The following is a 23,235-nucleotide window of genomic DNA, read 5'->3' as shown; positions in this document are numbered from 1 at the left end:
AGAATTGAAATCAGAAATTCGCTAATCATATATTTTTGGAAAATTCGATTGTGTGATGTTAAAAAAAAAAAAAACTAAAGTGGTAGTGGTTTTCAATTTTAAACAAAATATTAACACATTTTTATATTTTTAATAATAAATATTAACAAATTAATTAAAAATAAAATTATCAACAGTGTACGATTTAATCATAACTTGTAGTTAAAATGTATTTATAATATAATTATTATTATTCACCTGGCTCCAACAGCGAAATCAGCAATAGCATAGAAATATGACTTCAGTACTTGAGGATCGCCAAATACTTCGTCACCAAATGTATTTAAACGGTCCAACGTGATACGGACATCTGTTGCGGTTACCCAGTCCTAAAATATAAATTCAACAATACAAAATTTCGTGAATGAATATTTACAACAATATTATACATATATTTTTTTGTAAATCTAAGTTTGTAAACTTTTTATTATAACAGTTGGTCAAGGACTTTCATCGTTAAAACGGTTCATGGTTAACAAACGAAATATATTATGATGAATTCATAACAATGCAATAGTAATTATTATTATCAAGGCACACTATAGAAATGAGATATGTTAAGGGATTCTATATAGGCAATTTAAACTAAAGTTTTAATAAAAGAAACCTAAGCTAAGAACGTTTAGTTGCCTGCCTTTAAGGCGCCCGGTTCCAATGTAATTTTATCCACAAAAATACGCTCTACGGGAATTTCATGATCCTGTTATATAAAATCAACCAATTTTGATAATTTTTTTTTCCTAATAGAGTGTTATATTCTACAGCCCACATTGAACTCCGTTTTTCAATATTTTAATATCAAACTTTATAAGGTGTCTTCAAAAATAATACAATATTCTAAGCTTTTTTTATAGATTATATTATATAATTCTTTGAAATAAAATAAAAATTCTAGTTCAATGTGACCTGCAGGAAGTCTTCTTCTTTCAAATAAAAAATAGCTATCAAAATACGACACTTCTGTAAGGCCTTAGAATTTATTCCTGTGGAGTCATTTTTTTCGACATAATCCACCGTGTTAACCCCCCCCCCCCCCTTAAATAGGTAGTTGATTAATGGAAAAATACTCTAATTAAGCTGGCAACTAAAATATAAAATATAATTTTCAAATTGTATAGAATTGTTGAAAATTTAAAAAACTGGCACCATTTAAATTATAAAATCTGTTATCTACTTGAAGTTTTTTACAGAATTTTAAACACGACAGTAAAAATATTATTAAATTAGGTAATAATCAATATTTTTTTAACGTTAATAATTGTTTACTAAACTATTCTAGTGATAATTTCAAAAATAGAAAATAACTCGTTTCAAATTTTGAGCAATGTGTAAAACTCTTATTATTAGTATTGTACGATACTTATTTTATATTAATGTTTCAACTTTTATTAAAACATTTATATAATATATAATAATATTGTAAGTAAGTTTATGTTAAAAGTTAAAACTATAATACATTTTCCCGATTACTCAATTTTTACATACATAATTTTATATTATGAACATTTAATTGAACTGTACGATTAGCCATTAGGCATAACTTAAATCTGTAGACAATTTTATATTCTAATACTAACATAACTCATAAGTCATTACATATTTACAAACGACATAATATATAGTTGATCATACCCAAAATTCCGATTTTGTATCGTAAAATTTAGCCGATGGTCTACCTTCTAGTGTGGAAAATGGCACACTTCCTCCCGTCAATGGTGAAATATCTGAAAACTCGGAAGTACAGAACGCCCTGGTCTCTTGTTCGCCAAGACGGATGTAATTCAAGTCTGGCAATCCGTAGGTGTCTCTACAACTCCCACTAAAAGCAAACAAAACGATCGATTATATACAAGATAATGTTATATGCGTATGGATAATTTAACCAGTCAACGCAAATGAGTTGTAGCGTAAAACTATAATTTGTTTATTTTTTTTAAACCTCTTATTATGCATTCTGCCTGAAAAAAAACCGAACACAATTATCCCATATAGCTTAAGGTCAAAAACTCAACAAGAACAACAATAATAATAATAATGAAAATCACATAACATTATTATTATTAAATATTCAGTTAAATATAAGTAGGTACTGTAAAATACTAAAAACGTATGTTTTATATGCTCGCGGACCCCAACTGTAAAATACGAAATAGTTCGTTTTTATTTTTAGGAAAATCGATTTTAGCCAGTTGAACAATAATTATTAATCTCCATGCTATATGCACCGATTTAAATCTATGCGTTAACACACTCACCTGTAGAACTGATACGGTATCCACGGTCCATCTTCTGTACTTTTCTTATACATCGCGAAACTCTCGGGTCTCGGCGAATAAAACAGAAGTCGGATGTACGTGATATCGAATGCTTTACCTATAGTTAAACAAGAAGAGAATTAATAAAAATAATTGAAAATCGTTTTTTCGCAAATCGTTCGTTAAAAATATAATAATGTAATAATTAATGTTGCGCAACCAAATTCATGATTGGACCTGTAGTCTGAAACTCTGATTTTATTCTAAGAGGTTAGGTATACCTATAGGTATATATAGGTACCAATATTTTAAAATGTTTCTAAATAAATTTTGCTATGCGCATTCGGTAGCTGAAATTCGAACAAACCCAACGGCATATAAGTTTATAGCGGTGGCAGTATTTAATTGGGTAATTACAGCTCTTCTTTTTTTAGTACCTCAAAACGGTTCTTGTATTTAATAAACTGGTTTAATATTCTAAATGCCTTGATTGATTATTAGTTTTGATATTATATTCAAAATTCTGATCGAGGCGAATAATTTATTAATCGTGCAAAATTGAAAGAACATTTCATCTGTTTTCGACCACAACACGAATGTGACACACCCGAGCCAGTAGCTCACAAAATAACGGTACCTGAACTGATTTATATTAAAAAATTATTACCTACCCATAACATTTTATGAACATTTTTTTCAATACGTTTTGACGATAATTCGTTATACTAGCTGGTTGTTGAGCTATAGGCAAAATATATTAATTGGAATATTTAGAATTCCAAGATAATATTATTGTTAATTTTCCTCAATTTTAGTGTTATATTATGTCAGTAATTATGTTAATTTAACACGGTTATCAAAATAAAAATTATAAACAATATGCAAATCTTATTCGTAAGAATTATAATTTATTCTATTACTATAAATAAGCATATTTAAATATTTAACGTTTATCTACTGATATTCAAAGTTAAAAACTCTAAATTAATTTAAAAATATAATTATATTCACTGTATCCACAACTGATGTATACCAACAAAAATTGTTATTTTTCAACGTTCTTATAGTAAATTGAGATTTAGACCTACCTACTTACTTATCTTATTTCACAGATACATTTTAAATTCAACTTAACGTCGTGTAAACTAAATCATAATAGAAATGTTTCCCATCTATATACACCAGTGGTTCCCAATTGGTAGTCCGCGTGTTGATGTTGTGGGTCAGTGGTTGTGTAGTACTGTTGTGATTTTTCATTTTCATTTTATTTTAGTGAAATTATTAAATTTGTAGTTGTTTGATATTCAGGTATTTTTGAACTATTGAAACTCGATTATCGTTAAAAAGGTAATAAATCAATTTATTCAAATTTAAAAGTGATAAGTAATAATAGACCCCAAAAAAGGGGTCCTCGGACCAATTAAAGTTTTAGTAGCTAGGGGTCCATGGCTTCATACTAATTGGGAACCACTGATATAATATACGATATTATACTCTCTGTAATAAATGGTTTTAAAAAAAAAATAGTTTTCCAACATAAATTTAACGATTATGGAAAAATGCAGTTTTATGCAATTTTCGATATATTATTATCATTGTTATCATGCATGTAAAAAATTTAATATTTATTTGAATCGTGTCTATAAAAGTTATATACCGACATACCGCTGACAACGGCATATGCCGGTTGGATACGGTTTGTGTTTGCAATTTCACTCACGACATTATAATAATATCCGATATGCAACCCAAATGCATTTACATATTTACTTATTATTGCGGCGCGTACGCACTTACATCTACAGAGTGTTCAGATATTTTTCGAAATCCGAAGTTATTGATGACCGCACTGTAAATCGGTAAATTCAAAATAAAATAGGAAAAATGCCGATATATAGTTTGCAGTGTTGATGGTTTCGTTTTCAAAAATAGGACAAATGTCAATGTATTTTTGTGTTTCGTCGATCTATTCAAATGTAAACGTGAAGCAATCACAATTTAATAAAAAATATCCAAACAACATTATTCATTGAATCACTGTGTATACATGCACCGCTGCAACAGTGTGCTTCAACTCTTTGCCGACGTTCCAGAGAAATAAAACGCACCTAAATAAAATTGCATATAAAAAATAATATCGCCGTTCCTTTGTGCAGAGCCGACAAATGTCTTTGTCAACCGAGAAATATGTTATTCACTACCGTTTGTCAGAGAACAATTATTATTATTCTGGTCCGTGCGTAATAAGTACATAAATTATTAGCAACCATATTACGATAATCGTGTGATAAATTAAACAGTGCCAATATTATGGAAGTACCTATATAATATTATATTATTATGAGTGGAAAAAAAACAACAATTATACCTACGCTAATATCCTCTATTCTCTAATGATGGTAAAAAAATTGTGTTGCAAATAATCTAAAATATATCCACTGCAGAGCATAAGACAACTGTTTTTTGAGTGCTGCAGTACAAAAACCGATATGAATATATTTTTATTTTTACTAACAATCAATAGTTACGCTGAATCTGGTTAAAGTGTTTAGTTGTAGAACCAACTCGGTATATAGGTATGGTCTCCAATCAACATATCGGACTATTTACAACAGAAAAATCGGTGGCATTATAAATTATCAAAAATAATAATTACAATATTATAGTGAATGAACTGGATATACGTATTATAGGGCAATAATTTAAAACGTAGTTAGCGACGGGTGGGGTTTACTTCATTCAAATGAAATGCGTGGGAGACGAAAAAATAAATTCTGTTCATCCTACGGGAAATGACAAACGCCCCAACGTATTTTTTATTTATTTGTCTGGCTTTACTAGATCCGAATTCTATTTTACAACAAATTAACAGCCGGTTTTCGTTCGACAATTAGTGTATAATATTATATATAATATATAAATGTAATACGTATAGTGTCGGTTGTTATTCGCGTAAAAAACTCGAAATAAAGTTATTATTTCCTCGATACCGTCGTTTTTCGTTATATTATGCATTTATGCCACAATAATTGGACGGTAAAAATTATGTTTCAAATAGACTGCAGAATATACATAACTGCCGTGTAATGTATGCATCCTTTTACAATTGATATTATGTATAATTTTTTATTTGTTGAAGAACGAGTCTGTGTCGATCACTAAAAAATGATTAATGATTGATTGGTAGCACAAAAATTATATTAAATAACTAAAACCAAGCAATGCAATATGTGTTCAAAGCATATCTTTTTTTTATCAATCTCGTCATTTAATAAGACAATAGTTCAACGAATTATATATTAGGTATATTTATACCTCCGTATTTGAAAAAGATCAAATAGAATGTTTTTTTATTATTATTATTTGTTTTTTTGTAGCATGAATATACTAAAAACTTTTTAGGGATAAGTGGATTAACCAAACGACATAATATTATATTCAATAATTTATTGTTGGTACTTTTTAATTATTAAAATTGAAAATAGTACTACATTATGGCAACCACGTGTTTTTAAAAAGCATATTACAAATTATATTGCCACTGGTATCAATGGAAGTACAGAGGTCATCGTTTGGTTGTTTCCTGTTTGAGCTGTTATCTGTGCACGAAGCGCTTTTTATCGTGGAATATAATAATTCTTTGGTGACCGAAAACACTTAAGCTGAATAGTTTATAAAACCATTGACTGGTGTAAATTATTAAATTTAATAACATATTATAATTTCAACATTTAAAACGAGTAAATAATATTTTCAGTACCAAAGTAAATTACAATTTTGAGGAAATTAAATTATAGCTGAAAAAAAATTAAAATCGAATACATTTTGTAAAATTGTATGGAATAGGAATTTACTGATGTAGAACGAACAAGAATCAATATTGATATTTATTTATTTTTTATACCGTACGGTATAATTTATTGATTATATATAACAAGTATATTATAATTTATTGCCAAAAAAAATGATATTAATTATGGTCTTGAGATTTATTTTAACTGTTTTCAAAGCACACATGGATAATTATTCATCACTCAACGAAAAAAAATGTAATTAAATCGATTTTTATTTAGAACCCGTCAGATACGTCATAAACGTATACGACGAGAAACACAAACAAAGCAAACTGACCATATTACGATGTGTTGATTGTACATTTTGACAGGTCCATAGACAAGTTTCTCCAGTTGCCGTTTTATGGGTTTACATTAATTTTCGTTGGTCCACGAATCTATTAGAACTCGGAAGGCCTATCTTTGAAGGATGTAAAACCCTGATATATGATATTATATATTATGAAAACGATGAAATAATCAGCGGAAAGGTCAGCCCACGTAATATTGCGATAGGATAGGATGTTTGATTTTTTTTTTTTTTTAACATGAATAGTTCAGTGATACAGGATGTACAATGCATTGCTAATTTATATATTTATCATATTTGATTAATTTTTCTTAAAAGCAATAAAATAATTTGAAAGATTGTAACAATATTTAGTTTATGATGCAATTAGGTACCTATTTTATGTTTGGCCTGTTAGGTGTTTATTACATAATCATAATATATTCATATTGTATTAAAAAAACACCGAGATAACATTATTAACGGTAGACCATACACGAATCACATTAGAGAAATTATATGTAAATAAATCAACAGGTGTATAATATATATATATATATATATTTTTCAGGTTTTCGGAGGACAGAACTAATTACACCTGGGTACGTGGTTTAAACGATTCGAAAAACATCATGCACGGTAATCGTCCGAAGTACAAACACGAAAGAATTTGAAAGATTCAACCGGCTGACAGATCAATAATAATCAATATTAACTCAACTGCAGCGTGTAATTATTGTTCACCGTGGAAATCGATAGCAGCTGTTATTTATACAACGTACCTGATGATAATATAACATTATTATGATGGATATATTACGTGTGCACCGACCGACAAAATAATTAAATAAACGTGCAGTCGAGTATTTCGATCTTACGCGTCACAGCGATTTATGCTTGGCATCTTGAAATTATTATCAAAAAGACGTTTGTAAACACGAAATAATAGGCATAACCTACAGTTTTGTTGCATCCCGGACTTAATTGTTTTCGAGATTCAAATCATAACCTATACACACGAATAGACGCTGTATTATACAGAATATTTATAAAGGTTTCCCGTCAAATATAAAATATGTTTGAAAAATGATTGATTTCGAAATGAGAATATTACCATAGAACAGTATTGTTCTACGATAAGTGATTACATATCATTATAATATTATTATGATAAACTTACAATGCGGCAATAGCAATTTTCGGAAGTAATAGTTTATCATCATAGTGCCTATTGTTTTATAATTAAATACATATTTTAAAAGGAAACGTGATACTTCCTACACATAGCATAATGCCATAATTTTATTTTTTTTTTTTACAACATAGTTTCATACTATTGGATTTTAAGACTAAAATGATTCCTTTAAAAAAATTAAAATTAATATTTTTCATACTCGTCTTTAAACTTTATTTACAACTGCCTAATAATTATAAAACCCACAAATGTACGCCTTCTGCTATCAAAAATCTGATATCGTTTTACTGTGTATAGCCGATATTATTAACAGAACACATAGGATTACTTAATACCCAGACTGTAAGTGTTAACTTGTTTAGTTGCAAGAAAAAAAAAAACTAATTATAAGCCTCGAGTCACATCTCACCACTCAGCATTAAAAACTCAACACTCATCATCGGGAATTCATTGTATAATAATACAATATAAAAGTATAAAACGGAGATAATTGCACATTAAATACAGTATGATCGAATGTCCGCCCTTGTTTGGCCGTCCGAAACAGTAGCCACGCATGTAAATTACAATTTCAGGCGATGTCCGAAATAGTCAATAGAACTAATTAAAAACATAGGTTAAAATCCCATTCTGTAACAGCATCATCATACTGTTACAAAATATTCAATGAATTATAGCAGATTATAATAAATTGTACATTTGAACGTGAAAATAAAAAACGTAAATTAAAAACCAATTCTTTGGGGATAAGGTTTTTATTATACTTGCAGTTAAGCAAGTAACATTTTCATAGATCAAGTGGGTGATAATTTAATATTTCCATTCGAGAAGAATGTTAAACTGGAAATAAATTGACAAGCTTAAACAAATTGACAAAAATTACTTTCGAAGCATAAAGTGATTGCGTCTCTCGATGGGGAGTCTATATATTCGGATAATGGATTTTAAACTATATATACATTTAAATCAATGTCAAAAAAAAATGTATCTTATAAATCATAAAAGCTACTTTTTTTTTTAAACAAAAATCACAAAAAAAGCGATAGGTACTATTGATTATTTAATGGAAAAATGTTTTTCCCTATCTGAATTGTTGTTAAAACAATAAGTTATGGGGAATTTTATTATCCGATTTTATACATACTAATAATTTACGTTCAGAATATTCTCATTACATTATTAGTAGGGCTCGGATTTATATGTATTAAAAAAACCAAAATATGTAAATATAAATGTAATAATAAATCACTTTATATGTGATTAAAAAATGAAAATATGGAATACAAAAAAATTACAAAAAAAATATAAAAAATTGCTTTATAAATATACAATATTAACTAATTTACTTATTTTACTACTATTATTCATTATTCATTTTGATTATCTTGGTCTTGAAAGCAATGAGATACCATATACATGCTCAAATTTTCAAAGTTAAATGATCTACGATTTGTTCGTAACACAGATTTGTACCGACTGAAGGAGCGGTCGACTTCCACCGAGGTAATGGGTGCAAATTTCATATTTGCAATGTCCAAAGCAGTGAGTTCAGCCGGAAATATTACCCCATTAATTTCGCAATGTGTATCTCTAATTAATTTTAGGCAGTCTAAACCAGGATTTTTATCGAATTAATCGAATTAATAAATCGTAAATTGTCGAAATATGTAGGGAAAAAATGGAATTATTGAGAAATATGTAAAAATATGTACTTATGACAAAATATGTAAAAATATGTAAAATAAAATATAGTTCATTACAATGGAAATCCCTTGAAACGAATTTATCACTTACCTAAATTAATTTATCAAGTCACAGTAAAAATATGTATTTACATATAAATCCGAGCCCTAATTATTAGTAACTTTACATATTATCAAATTTAAAAACGACAATATTATCCGTTCTTTATTGTTTTTTCTCAATATTTTTTAACAAAAATCCATTAATAAGTATTTTTACGGTATGTACCTACTTATTTGTAATTACAGACAGTTATGCAAAAAACTGACGAGATAATAAAACAGAATATGTTATCCTCTTTAAATTTGAGTATGTATTGAACTTGTAAATGTACTCTAAATAATTTTTAAAAAAAACAACAGAAAAATTGAAAATTGTATTGGAAATGCTGAACGTAAATTTGAAATGTTTTTATTAATGTATATTATAAGATATTTTTGGACTATCAGGTACCTAATTGTAAATAACCTACGAGCTTTTTTTTTTTTAGAAAAACGTTGGTTCCGATAGTAATTAATTATTTAACATTTATTGGTGACAACAATTTAAAATTGTTACCTACTCTCAGCATAGCGTTTGTCAAGGAATACAAATTCCCAATTTTCTACGATCCATACGAATATAGGTCAATGTCTACTAGACGTTCGGGTATATCAGTCGAATGCTGAGACCTATACTTAAACCTAATCATGTCAAACATCGGCGATTGCAAAATGTCACATACCGAAGTGCAGGGTCAGGTTGACTTGGTTCGGGTATTGAACGCTCTCGTACATGGTTTCCGACTGCCACCACGTTCGATTCGCGTAGCTGCTGAAATCTGTCATATAGTAGGGCGAGTGAGATGATTCGGTGCACACGTCACACGTCTTCTTGGTCACTTGACTGCCCGACTGCACACAAAATTCTGTAGGGCCGGATTGGCCACACGTGTTGGTTGCTTCGACTTCTAATCCGAACGCCGCGTTCTCGAAACCCGGTATACATCTCTGCAATGGAAAAATACCAAACAATTAGAAAACCACCGTCGTGTGAATCATTGATACGATATACAAAGCATATTGCGCATATATTTTAGTATTAAGCTCAGTGGCGAAACAGGGTTAACATTTTGGGAAAAGGGGGGGGGGGCGTCCCGGCCATACTACCATATACATATATAATCGCTTAAAAATATAAAAAAATTATACAGAAAAATACTGATATTTATTTACCCAAAGTTTCATTTTTCACAATAATAATATACTGTCTGTATATTACAGTTCAGTGCATACATTCAACCTACAGTAAAATTACGCACAGTAATCGCACCGATGTACAGACATAAATGGGTTCCTTAAAGACAAACACAGCTAATGATATTTACTGTATTGTATATCATAGGCAATATGAATAAAAATTTAATAATTTAATTTTTTCCAAAAAAAAAAATGATAAATACAATATTGAAATTTAAAAGGTTCAATAATATTTTAGAAAAAAATTGAATAATTTATTTGGGCGGGGGGGGGGGGGGGCTAAGCCTAGTTGCGGTTATGATTAAGATATTTCGATGCAATCAATTTTGATTAGCTGTTATTAATACTCTAATTAGTAATTATTCAATATACCATAATAATTTAATATGTAATACTAATTATATGGTACACTTTTAAAGGTCACCTAAGCTGCTAACGTATTTTCCCAAGCTCGATAGGCAGGGATTAGATACTTTTTATTGATTCACAAGTAATTCATTTACACATAAATAAATGAATAATAAGCATACTGTGTTGGTATTATACATTAATAAACGTAACATTTACGGTGCATAATAGTATAATATATACACTTTTTTCTTACTAATGTCGAAACGAAATACAAATGTTTAACATAGGTAAACGTAATAATTAATGTACATAGAGGTATCTCCCGGGAATGAACGGTTTCTTTTCATAGCGGCGGACGTTTCGAATGACACGATTTACATAATATAACATTAATCGCTCCTACGTATGTGTAGTTTTGCAATTATTGTACGGTGATCAGGCACTTAGTCCTGCAGGTTCTCGTCGAATGTACGTAATTATTTCAATCGTGATTCGCGGTGAACAGTTGTAGTTTAGTAGTTATTATTATTATTATTCCTGCAGCAGCAGTATTGGTATTACTTCGTAGGTATATAATATTATAATATGTGCTCAAGGGACACGCGCATATTATAATATTTGCATCCCGCAAACGATTTCTTTAAAAATGCATCGGACCCACGACGCGCGCACTACAGTCCATCGTTAGCCGACATAATAATATCATTTGTTATTATTATTATTATTATTATTGAGGCCCGGCCCTCTGAAAACTGCAGTCGCACATGTTTTCGCTCATTATTAAGAATTGACCTTCCAGCGCGCGGCGGTCGCACTTGGGCGCATATGGGCCTTTGTATATATTGTATTATTATTGTAGGTCGCTGTGCAGCATTGTGTTGAAAAACCGCGGGGAAGTATACGACGTATTAAATGGCGGATAAGAGAGAAAAATCCGACGGAATGCCGCAACGTGCGTTGCAGTGAGACGTCGTAACTCCCTTGCCTTTCCACCGGGGATACATTATAATAATATGTATAGAAGGCGCACGATGTCAGACGTTTTTATTATCGGTGTAGCTGTGAATAATTGCCGGATTCTGGTCTGGATTTATATATTATTTTATTATTATTATTATCATTATATAGGTACGCGCGGCTACCGGAATTGTACATGTGTCGTTTCGGTTTTATGTACATGTATGATATTATGTACCTATATAGGTACGCTCATCTACACAGAGCACCTCGTTATTATATCTGCGCTTACAATGCGTATACAAGATAATAATATAACGTCGTAACAAGAATATTGTTGTCATATACTAGACCCACGTCCCAAAGACTCAACCTCCGCCGTGTCCAAGTGAAGAAAACCGACGGGTATCCACCACACAGAATCAAAAATCTCGGTTACTCTCTCTCTTTCTCTTTATCTCTCTCTCACTTGTCTCTTTCAATGTATAAAAAAGGCGGTTGTATAAAAGATAAACACTAATTTTTTCAAAAAGTATTAACTAACGTTTATTATTATTATTATTTTTATTTTTTTTTGTTTCTTACTTTCTTGGATGACAGTATTTAATCTCGTTTTCTAGACAAAATATATTTCTGAAAATTTCAATTTAATATACAATTTGAATTTCGAACAAGTAGGTAGTTAATTAGATATATTATGTGTTTAAAGTTTAGATAATTAGAGAAGTATGGAGTGTCTAGTTGTACTTCATGGACAGGAATATTCACAAAATGTTGGCCCACTACTCCTCGTCTCCCCTCAACTAAACTATAAATATTTGCGGTAAGTTGTAACTATAATTAACTACTCGATCGAAATTTGATTTGTATACTAACAAACTACTAACTGCTTTTTAAGAAAATTAGTGTTTACCCTTAAGAGAATCATCTTGTACATAATAATATACAAGAATATTGAATAATATACACAGTCCGACAGTCATCCTCGACACATTAACATATTGTATCTGAAGTTAAACAAGGGAAGGATATGTGCGATTACAATTTTTTTTTAATACAGCTGATGTGGAGGATTCTTCTCCAAGGTGCACATTAATCAACTTCTTAAATTTTTTGGTTCATTTGTAATAGGTTTTAATTTTGTAATTTTATAAATACATATCCACCCATGTCTATTACCCTCTTATACACCACCAAGTCTCAACGCGTATAATTTACGAAGTACGAGACTGCACTCTCTGAGCTCATATTTGTCGTCTTAAACGTGTCCTGATGGCCGAGAATCAACGCGTCGATTAACAAACCAACGAAATGTACAAAAAAATATTTCACAATCAATAACGGACCAAAGAAAAACAAAATATGTATGTTATTGTTATTTTACGCCACCGAGTTTAGTCTTAAAAATCAACAAAGGCTAGCCAAAATCGTGAAATTGTATCGTCATCAGATTAACTCGACCGTTACAACAATACACACGCAGCAATGCAGGCATGAAGCCTACACATATACTGCAGATTACTTAGCTATTATGGTAATTCGAGAAATTATAAATGGATATTCTACGATGTGATGTATACTAAATAAACAATAAATATAATACAAACATTAATTTGTTTAGGTGGTATGGAATAATATTTTGCGTGACATATAATATTATTTCACTAAAAATGCATTTTAGTCACGTTTATATACTATAACTACCTAGGTAGCATATTATTTTTCGAATTCTATTGAAGTTTGTTATTGTACGACATCGTGCTAAGATTTTATGGAAAATAATTTCAATCAGGTTTCGCGGTCGTATTTTAAGCTGTTGTATTGCTGTTAATTGAATTTTATCGAAATTTAAAGACTAGAACCCAGTCAGTTTTATTTATTTATTCTTAACAACTATGACGAGGAATAGATAAACATCATTAAACATGTACGCTTACAAATTTCAATGAATAAAATAATGTGATTCCTTAAATAAGAAAAGAAGCGTTAATTATAATATGAAAGATCATATTTCTGTATAAAATTCACATTATACAGCTTAAGTAAATTGTCGGAAAAATGCAAAGTCAGTACACTGCAGCTTTCTGATGCGTGAAATAATATTATAATAATAATCAAATATGATTTATGCGATGAGCCTTAAATTAATTTGTTGCGATCGGTTAATCTCGGATAAAAAGATTTTTTTATTTCAATTATCAATGGCAGTTAGAATGTGTACCCACTATCCAAACATATTAGGTATATGACTTAATGGTTATTAATTATTGGTTATATTATATTATATTTTATCGTGCAATGAAATGACTATAACGATATTACTTTGGAAACTTTTTTTAGGATTTTTTTAAATTTTCAATTACATGTAAATAGTGAAATATAATTCGGTGACCTTATTGGAATAGCATATAAGTCGTCATTGAGAGGGTGAGCTGAGTAGTATTTCCCCAGGGCCGAGGACATTTAGAATTGTAATTTTAATATTGACCGTTGCTACATGCTAATGCATATTTTATTATATACAAAATACAACTGCACTTTGTTCATTAAGAACAACTTACTTTTTAAATCAATAGTTAATTATCTCTCTGGGGCTCATCGCACTTGAATAACATAAAAGTGATTAAGTAAAATACATGGATTGAATTTCACTTGAAAACGTACACAATAACAATGTTACATTCGACGCAGTGTATATACGACAGTTTTATACGTTTATATAAATATATGTTATATCATATGTGTGCGTTATATTTCGACGCGTAAAGACACGTTGCCCAAATTACCACATGTTTATTATTTTTAATCTATAAAGAAAACTACATATTATACCCAATGATTGGTATATTATAACATGACCGCACACGATGTCACGGAAGACGCACCGGTGCGGTGTATGATCAAAGGGACCAATCGTTTCAGAATATGATAGATAACGATATGACGAGACGAATAGATTTCCAGAAATGGATTTGTGTAGGTACTTACTTAGAGAAAAAAATGTAACGACGATAACCAAAACGTGAAGTATATGCTGTATGGTATACATTATCGTAATATCTATAATAATGCTTATACGAGTGTAAAATAAAAATAACTGGCATAGTGACATGTGTGTGTGTGTGTGTGTGTGTGTGTGTAGTTAGAATATATGGTCGAAGTGAACATAATAATGTATCGGGTGTAAGGGGGAGAAGGTGGGCACGTTATATTGCGACGTCACATTTCTTCAGATCCATTCCAAATTTCGTCAACAGAAAAACACTGCTATCCTATATAATATGTATTATTATTTTATATACGAACCAAGCGCACGTGTTGGTGGTAGCCGTCACACACATATCATTATATACGTACATAGTACGTAATAGGAATACTATTGAATATATAAACTCCTATCACGTCCCGAGACGCGTAAAAACGCGATTTGAATTAATCTCATCCAGTTCGATTCGATTCGATTATTATTATTATTTAATTTTTTATCACAAAAACATCCGGAAACCGGTGCCCGCGCTGGGCTCGGGTAATCGACCGAACGATCGTCCGCGGACCATGCCATACCATGTCTAAGACGAGACGATTATTATTTTTATTATCGTTTCCGTCAAAAGTGCCGAACGGTTTTGAAAAATTCTCAGCTGCTTTCCGTTTGATCGGGGAGCGGTATACCTTTTATAGGTACCCCAGAAAATACGGACAAATAACACGACGTCCGTGCTGTAAAATGTCTTCACGGGCTGTCACGTCTCAGCATAAACGGTTTGCCGCGCTGTCCACCGTCGTCTTTTTACGGTTCGCCTATCCCGTACCTATCATAATTTTTACATAATACACCGTTTACGCTTATATTATAGTTTTCCCTCTGTCGTCGTACCGTATACCTATACGATCAGTTATTCACTGTTACCGCGTACGCAACGGCCACAATATTATCATACACAACCGACGAGTTCAGTGCGAACGTATATTTATTATAATATTTTGTTGTAATAATATCGTGCTGGGGAAAAGGGTCCCGTGAACATGGCGGCTACTGTTTATAAAATTAGACTGGAAACTATCCTCGACCCGAAACAGATGTCACGAAACTACCGGCACGCCGACGCCGTATACACTGCGCATTATACGTATATCACAGGATAGCCCGAAACTTGTAAAATATAATATACCTCTCAGCCGTTTTACATCCCAACTGGAACACAAGATGAGTGACGAAAACATTAACTGATCGCGGGAAAATACGTAAACCACGGTTATATCTTATATATTATACGGGTTTACTAATGAAACAAAACGATCGCCTGAATATATTTTCACTTTTATAGATGGTACCTATGCAAGCTAGAATTTATGTTTATATTATTATAATACAGATACAATAAACGAATTTCAAAAAATGAATGAGTCAGCATAGGGTTTATACTATTATGAACTGCTGCAGCAATAGTATATAGTCAACAATCTTGTTTCCATTTTGAATTTTCACTAGGTATATTTTTTAAAGTTCATTTTACTTAATATGTAAATTCAAAGATTATTAGATAGATAATAATTAACAACTGACGGGTTTTGGGTTTTGGGCACTAATGTAGGCACCATTTAAAATATTACATCAAACGTCAATAAATTTTAAACTGAGAAGTGAAAAATAGTGAATCTAGGTGTTTTGATCACGTAAAGACGTAACCGAAGTAGCAATGTGTGTGGGAAGTGGGTAGTACAATATATTATATAGACATTATACGCGTTTGATAAAATCTCAAATGTGTACGTGATGACCACAAAATAATTTTGCATGTACCTACCATGTATACACTTTAATGAATATTATTTTTTAATTCAATTCTTAGATGCTTCTAATATATTATCAAGTATCTATTAGACTGGATTTGAATATTTTTATTGATTAATCGGAAAAAATAAAGTTACTGACAAAGGTACTTATAATATCTATATATAAATATATATACAACATATTATTTAGGCCATATTATATAGATAAGGCAAGACTGTTGCATAATTTAAATCACCTACAAAATACAAAATTACTTTAATGCAACTCTCGCGAAATGTATTCTACAACTATATTAATACGCGGCCAATGTATTACTCGTTTCTCAGAAATCTATCAACTGATATTTTGAGCTAACCACGTTCATTAATTGATAACAAATTATGCGGTATAATGCCCACTTAATATATGAATAAAAAACAAGGCAATTCACAATTTTATACTGATGCACAATTTTTAACACATAATTTTTATTATTTATAATTTATTGTGTGTGATAATATTATGTTTTAAATTAGACAATAATGAGTAAATATATTATTCGACATACTCAATTGTTGAAAAAATCATATGGGAGTATTGTGAAGCTCAGATATTACAGCAATTTTGAATTATATTCTCCTTTATAAACTTATATAATACAACCCGACGCCCTTGAGCCATGCTTATATACTCGCTGAAATCCAATGTTCATCTTAACCATATCACCACTGGACCCAAATGGAAAAAATGTTTTTTTTTTTTTCAATTCTCCGACTATTCCTTAGACTGTAAACAATACATTCCTTCGCCTCGGGCCGAGGTTTGTTTTCTATGGAATTCGTGATCGAAAGAAAAAAGGTCGAGCAACAAAAGATTTTGAAAACCAACAGGGTTACTCCATATGCAAACATTGGTATTACCGCATAATAGAACCGAATAGCGATGATGATGTTATAGCTTGCAGTGATGATATGTGCAAAACCGATTAGATATTTTCTGAAGTACTCGACTTGGCAAAAAAATAATTGGCAATAGTAAAATCGTAAATTATCCAAGCAAACAGTTACCTACCCATATAAAATTATAATTTATGCGTATGGCCGCGACGATTAAATTATTCTCATCGCAATCGTTTAAATTTTAAGTATAAAACGTGATTCGATTTTTCCTCATAATTAAAAAAAAAACCAGTAATATTTAGATAAAATATTTTTTTTTAAAAATGTCGTTTACGGTTCATTGTTTTTGGCACGGTCGCTATCATTTATAGTTTTTCGTTACACGGTGTACACAATAATAATATGTACCCACATCGTGTATATAACTTAATACAATAATATTATCGATAACCATCAGTATAGTACCTAATATAGAGGAAAAAGGGTTGGTCTCGGACGACGACACGCATTACGATATAATATAATTCTTTTCCGTCAGTCGGCCGGCATGTTATTTACGAAAAAAACTCAAATCTATACGACGAGTACAACTATGTTCGAATATTACCGAGTGTTTTTTTTTTCTCTTCGGATGGACGCGTCTGAGTGAGGGTTACAACACATACTTATATCAAGTATAAATAGGTGCATATAGGGGTCGCGTGATTCGTCGTTCTACCTTATGATTATACATCACGGTAAATGGTAATATAATAATAATCCCATAATAATAATACGATATCTGACGGGCATTCGGTATAGAAAAAACGCAGGGCGAGACCTACCTGTGGTTTGTTGCGTTCGTCGTAACATTGATTGCCGCCCGTGTTGTAGATCGGTTCGACGGGGATGGTGACGTCGGGCACGGCGGCGACCACGGCGGCGGCCACGACCGCGGTCAGCAGCAGCGACAGCGGCGACATCGGAATCAGCTTCGTTTCCGGCAAGATCGGAACGTGCTGACGTGCGTGTAAGGGGGTCGTAGGGGTCGTCACAAGAACCGCATTTTTCCTGGGAAAACGCGGACGGGGTGAAAACGGAAACGAGTCGTCCTGGAAAATATCGTCCCGCAGAGTTCGCCCGCAGTTGTGTCTGTCGCGCACGGGTTTGCGAGCGTGTGTGAGCTAGTGCGTGCGTGTGTCGGTGCGTGCTGCGATCTCAAAGGGTCACCACCACCACCACCGCGGCATGTGGCGGCCAAATGTGCGCGAGTACACGAATGTGTGTGTGTGTGTGTGTGTGCAAGTATATAATATAATGTGCCGCGTTTGGTACAGATCGGAGACTGGAGAGAAGGAACAGAGATATATATATATAGAGAGAGAGAGAGATAAATTTTAAATATATATAAATAGAGAGAGAATGAGAGATATGAAATGTACGGGAAGAGAGAGAGAGAGAGTGAGAGAGACGGAGAGACGGAAACGAAGAAGACGACGACGGCGAGACGCACGTGAACACCGAGACCACCGAACGCACACTACGCACGTTTTCTATCGGACGCGCTACGGGATGCTGTCTGATGACTGTCGAGTGTAGCACGCAGCAGCTCTCCTATCAGCCGGACCGCCGCCGCCGCCGCCTCCACCTACTCCACCAACACAACCCCCCCGAACCGTCGTTCTCTTTCGCTCCGATTTTACTCTCGTTTATTATTATTACGATTTCGTACGCGTTCGTCCTAGTCTGACCACCGTTATACAGTGTACCTATATGTTAGGTCACCGCCTTTTTTTCTATAATTATTTTAATACCACCCTTATTAGATATATATAATATAATATTAATAACAATTTAAATTATCCTTTTAATATTATAACACTATAATAATATAATAATATGGACCTGCATCATGTCCGTCGCCGACAATGTCTTTATGTATTTATTATTATATTAGTACGCGCGAGCACACCGCCCGAGAGGTATTGACATTTAAATTCAAATTTGCGTGGGAATTTATTCGTTGGTTATACCTGTGGTTAAATTATATAACGCCTTTTATATGTCAGTTTTTTTCTTAACAAACATAGTGAAAAATAAGAGCAGTTATATATTTTGAAACATATTTATACACTCTTATAGGAAACGGTTTATTCATTTATTAAGTACTAAAGTTTTATTACAATTTTATTCGTTCGTCCACCAGAGTCCATCGCTATTATTATAGTTATAGCATTACCTACGATGTGATTATTCACGCACTCCGAAGAGTTCAATCGTCATCGTATACATTTATCATAAAAAAAAACATTTTGTTACACTAGGACTAGGTACTTATACATTTTTCTAGTTTAACTATATTTTATTATAATAATAAACCGTACATATAGTCAGTTATTATAATACACATAATATGCCCGAGGAGGTGTATTATGAACGAGAGGGGAGAGAGAGGTAGGGGCTGACGGCACATTTGAATGCCTATATAATTAAATAATAAATTATATATTATTATTTTACAATGCTAATTTTCCTTTATTATATGTAATATACATAAATACATAATGAAATAATATTGTATGTATAATATATATATATATATATATATAATATGTGTGTAATATGTATGTACCATTAAGGATTGTAAAGTAAGTGGTCAATGTGTACGAAAATCGTTCAAAATCCGCGGATCAGCATTATAAACAACCGTGTACCTAGGGCAACACAATCCAAAGTACGTACGGCAAAACAGCCTGCATGCACACGCACACAATAATATTTTTGTTATAATTATTGTCAATCCGAGTAATTAATAATATGAGTCTCATACAAATCACGCCAAAAAGCGAACTACTTACACGCTTCGCGGTTATTGCTGCAACGATCGTCTTATAACGTATCCAGGTATTCTCTTATATTATTATATGAACGAAATAATATCAACAGGTCTCATAATTATTTCATAAGAATACGTCATTCTCATCGGCTGTTGCCAAATAATTTCCTTTGAATTTTTTTTTAACATATATTCGTGGCGACAATCAATTTATTTTACTTGTAGAGATCGTAGCAGGTATACCGTAAACTCTGTTCTTGTTGTTGCTGTAGTAGAGTTTTGTTCAATCCGTGTTGAAAAGTATACGGTAATAACAATGTAGGTGTTAAGACCGCTATAATATACTGGGGGCTGTGAACATATTATTATTAATGTTATTGTTTTTTGTTGTTGTTGTTGTTTTATGGCTTTGCAACGATATTATTAAAATAACCCTTGTCTGACCACCGCTACGACCATCGCATGGTCCGTAGTTTTTACTATTTTGATTTCTTTCGCTTTCTAATACCATAGGTATAAGTATGTATAATAATATATTACAAGTACACTCCGAAGGAATTTTAAACGCCATATTAAATTAGTGCGGTAAACGAGTATCTATTATTTTTAATACTATATATATACGACGAGGCCTATTATATTATAATATCCTACCCGATATAATTAAGTTATTAAACCACGATTAGTACAACATATTATTATTATTACGTATAATAAGTTGTATTGAAATTATTTTTCACCAAGAAACGCTCAACCCGATTTTCATTTACCGATCGATAAACGAGGCCGCCCGCCACAGCGAGTCGTTGGGAGCTTATCCGAAAAGTGTCGGCAGAAAAATCAAATCAAACTAATAACCATCAATCTAAAACATGTTGGTACGTGTAAGAGTAATATTGCCGTAAATAAACGATAGTTATTTTGAAATTGATTTCGACATCGCAATGACACGCGTATCTTATACAGATCGTGGGCCCATTATGCTCGAAGAACAGAATATTTCAGTTTATAACTGTACTTACTACCACTATAATAATACTCTTGTACAGTTCGTTTTAAAATATTAAGACAGACTTATCGCCGGCAAGCTAAAGTTTCGCGTTAATTGCTCGGGCCTGCAGTGAGTGATTCGATGTAGGTGCCTCTATGCAATACAGACACGGTCAAGTTACAACCTACGTAACGGCACGGTATTTTATTTTAAGCGAAACGACGTGTAATGATGCGTGTAAATCAATCGTCGTCATACCCATAATATTAATATTATAATGTATATCATACTTAGTCTCGTGTGTGGAATAATTATTTTCGTTTTGTTTTTGCAACGGCCGTCCTCGGCGCGGCGACCGACGACGCGACGTTCGCCACGAAATTCGTGCGGGGGGGAAGTCGTTTTCGGTTGTCCACCAAAGTGATCAATGGCACACCTACCTACGCACGTTTACCTGACCACACAATAATATGATAATATGTATGTATGTTTATATATATATAGTAGTGACTGGTGAGAGACAGAGATAGACAGAGAGAGTGAGGGAGAGAGCACACTCGGCGTGTAAATCGGCGTGGTGGTTGCAGGGAGGGGGAGACTCGGACACTATACATCCATTCATACCGGCACGGCGGACGAGTTCCGCAGCCAAGTCCTCTCCCATTCACCGAACGCGTGGGTTTTTAGGACTCTTTATCGAGTTCGAAACTATATCGGATATAATATTGTTATTATTAAAAATTACACACCTGTTGCTATCGACCTCCCTCGCCCCCTCCACACCACAACGGTCTCGCTGAAAACGCGTTATCTCATTTCCATCGCTGTGCATTGAAGAAGTTTTTACGTCTTATCTCCAATAATAATAATAATAATATTTAATAATACACATAGGTACGTCCGTCGCGCGTGATGTTCGGAAAATAATAATTATTCATATAGATACCCTATACTGTCTATAGGTCGGAAGAGCGTAACATAATATTATTTTTACAATTTTACACAGAAACTAAGTTATACACGCGTGCGTCCTCGTCGACACAATATAATACTACAACGCTGTCTTCCGAAAAACCTGTTTGCGCGCATTTATCACGTTGAAAAGTAAAAAACCAACGGTTTTGTACTATTTTACCGAAATTTAAAGTGTACGTAGGTATAATAACGTCGCACAACAGCAGATTCAACTCGTTTTTCTCTTTGTAGATGCCACTATATTATATTGCTTTGGTAGGCACTATACACAAACACTAACCGAATATACGGTTTTAATGTCAACGAGACATTTTACCTAAAATATCATTATAATCACCCTACGTCTTATAATAATATGTTAATAGGTACCTATAATTATAGTTTTATTACAGCGTGACCGCCTTGAAAAACGAATTTATCAACGTCCGCGCGGATTAATAATAATAATAATAATAATATTATATTATTGTATAAGTCATATCATATTATTATACTAAAATCAATGGTTGTACATCTAATATTGCGTGCATCTTCTGTTATTCTCGCTGCAGGTAAGCTGGTGCATACCAGCTGCAATCTGCAAAAAGTCTGATCGGCGAACGATTGGAAATCTCTGAAATCGGAACTCGATCGTACCTATAAAAATGCGTTTAGTATAATATCATACTTTTTAGTTCCGAAACAATCTTAATTCTTCCACCCGATCATATCGGCCGTGATCGATATTATTATTTTCGGACACACGATCGTCGTAATCGATTTACATTTTAATAGCATCAGAAAAGCTGTTTTACGGCCACCTTACATAGGTACCATAACAGTATTCGTATCGGCGTATCCGATCTTCTGAATTCATTCGGTGGTACCTATACGTAGCA

At 32.3% G+C, this 23,235-nt stretch overlaps 1 protein-coding gene across 1 annotated transcript in view; it reads right to left on the bottom strand.

Annotated features, from left to right (window-relative positions):
- The window catches only part of LOC132944449 (laminin subunit gamma-1), a 56,519-nt gene extending 37,394 nt beyond the window's left edge, over positions 1-19,125 (bottom strand). Inside the window, exons 1-5 of the mRNA XM_061013792.1 lie at positions 18,401-19,125; positions 10,079-10,343; positions 2,295-2,412; positions 1,672-1,858; positions 238-368 (exon numbers count right to left, since the gene is read on the bottom strand). Coding sequence (XP_060869775.1) covers positions 238-368; positions 1,672-1,858; positions 2,295-2,412; positions 10,079-10,343; positions 18,401-18,538 — 839 coding nt within the window. The 5' untranslated portion in view covers positions 18,539-19,125. The remainder of the gene's footprint in view (positions 1-237; positions 369-1,671; positions 1,859-2,294; positions 2,413-10,078; positions 10,344-18,400) is intronic.
- Positions 19,126-23,235: the final 4,110 nt, after the last annotated feature.

Source organism: Metopolophium dirhodum, chromosome 5, assembly GCF_019925205.1.
Source record: "Metopolophium dirhodum isolate CAU chromosome 5, ASM1992520v1, whole genome shotgun sequence".
In the NCBI taxonomy this organism is placed as follows: domain Eukaryota; kingdom Metazoa; phylum Arthropoda; class Insecta; order Hemiptera; family Aphididae; genus Metopolophium; species Metopolophium dirhodum.
This window is presented reverse-complemented; position numbering and strand designations above follow the sequence as displayed.